The sequence below is a fragment of the Zingiber officinale genome, chromosome 7A (assembly GCF_018446385.1).
Source record: "Zingiber officinale cultivar Zhangliang chromosome 7A, Zo_v1.1, whole genome shotgun sequence".
NCBI lineage: Eukaryota > Viridiplantae > Streptophyta > Magnoliopsida > Zingiberales > Zingiberaceae > Zingiber > Zingiber officinale.
The window spans coordinates 116,768,339-116,773,047 of record NC_055998.1 but is presented as its reverse complement, the minus strand read 5'-3'; the positions used below and the strand labels follow the sequence as shown (position 1 = coordinate 116,773,047).

The 4,709-nt window shown below is 50.5% G+C and overlaps 1 protein-coding gene across 1 annotated transcript; it reads left to right on the top strand.

Moving 5' to 3' along the window:
* Positions 1–916: 916 nt before the first annotated feature.
* On the top strand, positions 917–3,705 carry LOC122002163 (zinc finger protein ENHYDROUS-like). The gene is made up of 4 exons (XM_042557252.1): positions 917–1,458; positions 1,538–1,934; positions 2,032–2,276; positions 2,716–3,705. The coding sequence occupies exons 1-4, from the start codon at positions 1,293–1,295 to the stop codon at positions 3,495–3,497; spliced, it is 1,590 nt and encodes a 529-aa protein (XP_042413186.1). The 5' UTR covers positions 917–1,292; the 3' UTR covers positions 3,498–3,705.
* Positions 3,706–4,709: the final 1,004 nt, after the last annotated feature.

Sequence of the window (4,709 nt, the reverse complement as noted above, 5' to 3'; positions counted from 1 at the left end):
TCATAATTTTTAATTTTTAACCATGCAGGAGGTGCTGTCGATGGAGCTCATCCATGGGACAATGATCAGAAGAAAAGCCCAGATGACTTCTTTAAAAACTCGCCACTTTGGAGTCTTTACTGCATATTTTAAAGGCTGTTTCAGTTATAAAGATTCAATCAGGATTCACCAATAAACTAGTCCCTAACCAGAGAAGTTTAGTCCGCTAAGACCGTAATTAACAGAGGATTAATGGTGATGACGAAGAAGATGATGGAGAGGAGAAGTTTTTTTTTTTTTTTAGAAAAAAAACTGCCGGCCTTTTGGTCGTATTCTCGGAAAGGGCCTTGTTGTAAATTAGGTTTCTTTTTTTGTTTGGGTGAAGTTGAAAAATGGAGAAAATGTTGGACGGAAGCGAAGTTGTGCTGTGCTGTTGCAGTGGGGCGCTTCGATCATTTTCATTAATAGCAAAGAATCTTTTGGTTGCGCATTTTCCACATTGCCCCTCCATTTTCCGGGGAGAAGTAGGCTAGACTTAATGGTAATTATTCGAACATTGAAAATGACATCTGCCTCACAGGTTAATTTATAACTTAAATCGGAAGTATATTTTTTTTTAGTCTAATTTTTTGGGTAACTCATTAATTAATTACGGAGGAGAAAATAAGTAAAAAGATAAATTATTGAGGAGTAGATGGGAAGTGGGAAACACCTACTTCAAAATATCTACAAAACGAAATATTTGTTTAAAATTTACGTTAAAATACAAGGCAAGTAAAACTCCACGCTACCCGACAAAAAGCGCACTGGGGACAGATGCCAAAGCATCTGCCGTCCATCTTGCCCCAGTTTGGACGTCGATGGATGAGATCCGAGCGCGTCGCACAATGGAACCTCTGGTTCTGTTTTAACCCGAGTTTAGTAGCCTTTCTTCGACATTTCTATCCTTTCTTCTTCTCTCTCCTCGCCCTCTTTTGTTTTCTTCCGAAGTTGAGCTCGCGAAGACCGCCGCCGCTGGCGCCGTGGACGTTCCTCTTTTCCTCTCTCACTTCTTCGTCGCTGCTGTTCCGTGCATGGGCCGATTATTCGTCGGCGGATTTTTGGTATTTGTTTCGGTTTCAAGGTGGGTTGCGTAGGTGACCGGGAAAGGGTTCAAGGTCTGCCCTTTTTTTTTTTTTCCTGCCGGTACCTGGCTTCTCCGTCGCCGTTGGAACGGTGGTTGGGAGCGATCGTGTGGGCCTGTGACAGTGCGAGAAAAGACTGGTAGCTGGCAAAAACTTTGCCTTTTTGGGAGTGAAAAGGAAGCGGCTTGAATGATGGAATATGAGAATTCCTCCGTTATGACCGTCTCTAACTCGGGCTCCGGCGAAGCCAGCGTATCTTCCTCCGGGCAGCTTCCGCCCGCTGCGCCTCCTTCTCTGGGTCCGCTGCAGCCGATTCCGGTAGTCAAGAAGAAGAGAAACCTCCCCGGAACGCCAGGTAAGTGATATTGAAGCTGCTTGATAACATTCTAAGTGCTTAGCTGTTGTGGTTTGATCGAGGGAGTTGGATTGAATAGATCCGGAGGCTGAGGTGATCGCGCTCTCTCCGAAGACGCTCATGGCGACCAATCGGTTCGTGTGCGAGATCTGCAACAAGGGATTCCAGCGGGATCAGAACCTGCAGCTTCACAGGAGAGGGCACAATTTGCCGTGGAAGCTGCGGCAGCGGACGGGGAAGGAAGTACGGAAGAGGGTTTATGTGTGCCCGGAGCCGACCTGCGTGCACCACGACCCGTCGCGGGCGCTGGGCGACCTCACTGGCATCAAGAAGCACTTTTGCCGGAAGCACGGCGAGAAGAAGTGGAAGTGCGATAAGTGCTCGAAGAAGTACGCCGTCCAGTCAGACTGGAAGGCGCACTCCAAGGTCTGCGGCACGCGCGAGTACCGCTGCGATTGTGGCACCCTCTTCTCCCGGTAATTCCACAAATTCCTATGTTATTCTCGTGTGGTTTCTTTGAGATTTGGATCTTTGATCGTTCATCGCCGGATTCCTTTGACTTTGTTTGTGCAGGAGAGATAGCTTCATCACCCACAGAGCATTCTGCGACGCGCTAGCTGAGGAGAGCGCGAAAGCCGGAACGACTCCGCCGACTGCAAATCTAAAACCGGCAAGTGAGGACGACGGAAAGGCTGAGGCGGCGTCCGAGAAAGCCACAGAAGCGGAGGAAGCGACGGCAACCGTGGAGACAGCTCCTGCAGTAGCGGTCGACGCTCCATTGCCGCTGCCGAAGGTGGCGCCGCCGCTGGAACGGCAAGGTTGGCTTTTTGTCCTTTGTTCTTATTTTCTTCCAAACAATGCGAAGCGAAGGGGGGGTTTTGTCGGATTTGAAGCTTCTCCTGCAATAAAAAAAAACGCGAAGTCTGCGGGGATTAAGACATGGAAGCTCTGGTTCTTGTCCTCGGACGCTCTTCGAGGTGCCCCTGTTGCAGATCCAAATGGAATCGAAAGAATGAAGTTTTTCTATGGATGATTTTTCGTCTCTTCCAAAAGCTCGTCTCTCGTTAAGAACTTTCCATCTCAGGTACTGTGATAAAGGAGTTGGATTGAATGGAAAGTGAGAAGAAGAAATCTATTCATCGCCATGGCATCATTGCGCCTCTTTATATCTTGCTTTTGCTTTCCTTTCTCACGCAATAGAAAGCACTCAAGCAGCGCTTTTTAGTCGCTTAACGTGATCGCATTTTCTTGTGACAGAGCCGGAGAAGTCGGCCGGCCTGCTGCCATACGTGCGGCAGTCCCCGGTGGCTCTGGCCAACACCAGCAGCGCCGCGGTTGCCGCCTCCACCACTACTAGCAGCAGCAGCAACAGCAATAACATCAGCATGTTTGCGAGCATCTTCGCTTCGGTATCCGCAACTACTGCAGCTCACAGCAGCACCACCTTCTCGGACCTCATGGGCGCCATGGGCCACCCCGATCGGTCCCTGGCGGAGCCGCTTTCCCTCTGCCTCGCCCCTAACGGTGGGCCTCCGTCATCCTTGTTTTCCCCGCCGCAAAATCAATCTCACGACTGGCGTCCGTTTTCCGCCCCTCCGCCGCCGCCGTCCCCGCACATGTCGGCGACGGCGTTGCTGCAGAAGGCAGCTCAGATGGGCGCTGCGGCGACCGGCTCATCCTTCCTCAAGGGGTTCGGCCTCGATGGGCCCGGAGATAGCAGCCTGCGATGGGGACATCATCGTCAGCAGCAGCAGCATTTGGAGCCGGAGCCATCTCCGATGCTGCCCAGCGGCCTCGGTCTCGGGCTCCCCTACGAGCAAGACTTAATGATGGGCTCGTCGGCCTTGTTTGGGACGAAGCCGGCGACGCTGGATTTCCTGGGGCTCGGAATGGGACCTGTCGGCGGCACCCCCAACGGAGGTCTATCGGCATTGATGACCTCTATCGGAAGCAGCAGTCTCGACATCGGAACAGGACCAGCTACCACCGGTGGGTGGGAAGGCACCGAGAGGAAGTCCACCAGTTCCGCCAATCTGTAGATTTTTCGTTAGATTGGGAGAATCAAAATGGTCGAATTGGAGGATGAATGCCCTGGAGACCAAAGCTCATTCTCTCGGTCTCGTCTCTTCTCTTCTCTCTGCTTTGTTATTGTTCCCCCCATCTCAGAGCACGTCTGAAAGCTTACAGGAAATACAACATTATGTACATATTGTTATTTAAACTTCGTCACTGTAACCAGTTCTTCTACTCGAGCGATCCTTTTTGCAAATCAGATTCGAGATAGAGCGAGCAATCAAAACTTCAGCCTTAGGATCATTACCAGAGCAGAGATAAGAGAAGCCATGAGAAACTTGGGCAATGAATGCCTCATCTCTGAGGCGTAGAAATTTGGTTCTTTGGGTTCAGTGTCGGTCAAATTTGACAACCGGACCGGCCTTGATTGGTTTTGTCGTGTACTGCTTGGAAACGACCTGCTTGTCGTTTTGCGCTTTGTTCGGAATTTATCGGCTCACTGTTCCTGGACAGCTTTTCGGAAGAAATTAAATATTGGGTTCAGCACGGGTATACACTCCTGATTACAATGGGCCGTTTACAATATTGGGCTCAGGCCCAATCAGTCCCTTAGCGTATACGGCCACTTCTGTGACAGTTCAACTAAGCATGAATATATATATATATATATATATATATATATAGAGAAATCTTCTGCTGCGGTGCTTTATCTGCGGTTTTGTTGCGGTACTTGCCACGTCAGTGAGAAAACACAAAAAAAAATCAACGCTGCTCTCCTCCTGATCGGCCTGGACCGATCAGGCTCCAACCTGATCGGTCTGGGAGTCTCCTGATCGGTCTGTGGACCGATCAGGCTCTAGGCTGATCGGTCCACAGACCGATCAACCAACGCTCAGGAGGCAGACCGATCGGTCACCAGACCGATCAGGAAACGATCAGAGGTAGAAAAAGGTAGGGGGATCGGTCTGTGGACCGATCCACCTATAGCCTGATTGGTCCACAGACCGATCAGGCTTCGAAGCCAACTCTCACAGAGAGTTGGTTGATCGGTCTGGGGACCGATCAGCCTAGGGCCTGATCGGTCCACAGACCGATCAGGAGACTCCCAGACCGATCAGGTTGGAGCCTGATCGGTCCAGGCCGATCAGGAGGAGAGCAGCGTTGATTTTTTTTTTGTGTTTTCTCGCTGACGTGACAAGTACCGCAGCAAAACCGCAGATAAGGCACTGCAACAGAAG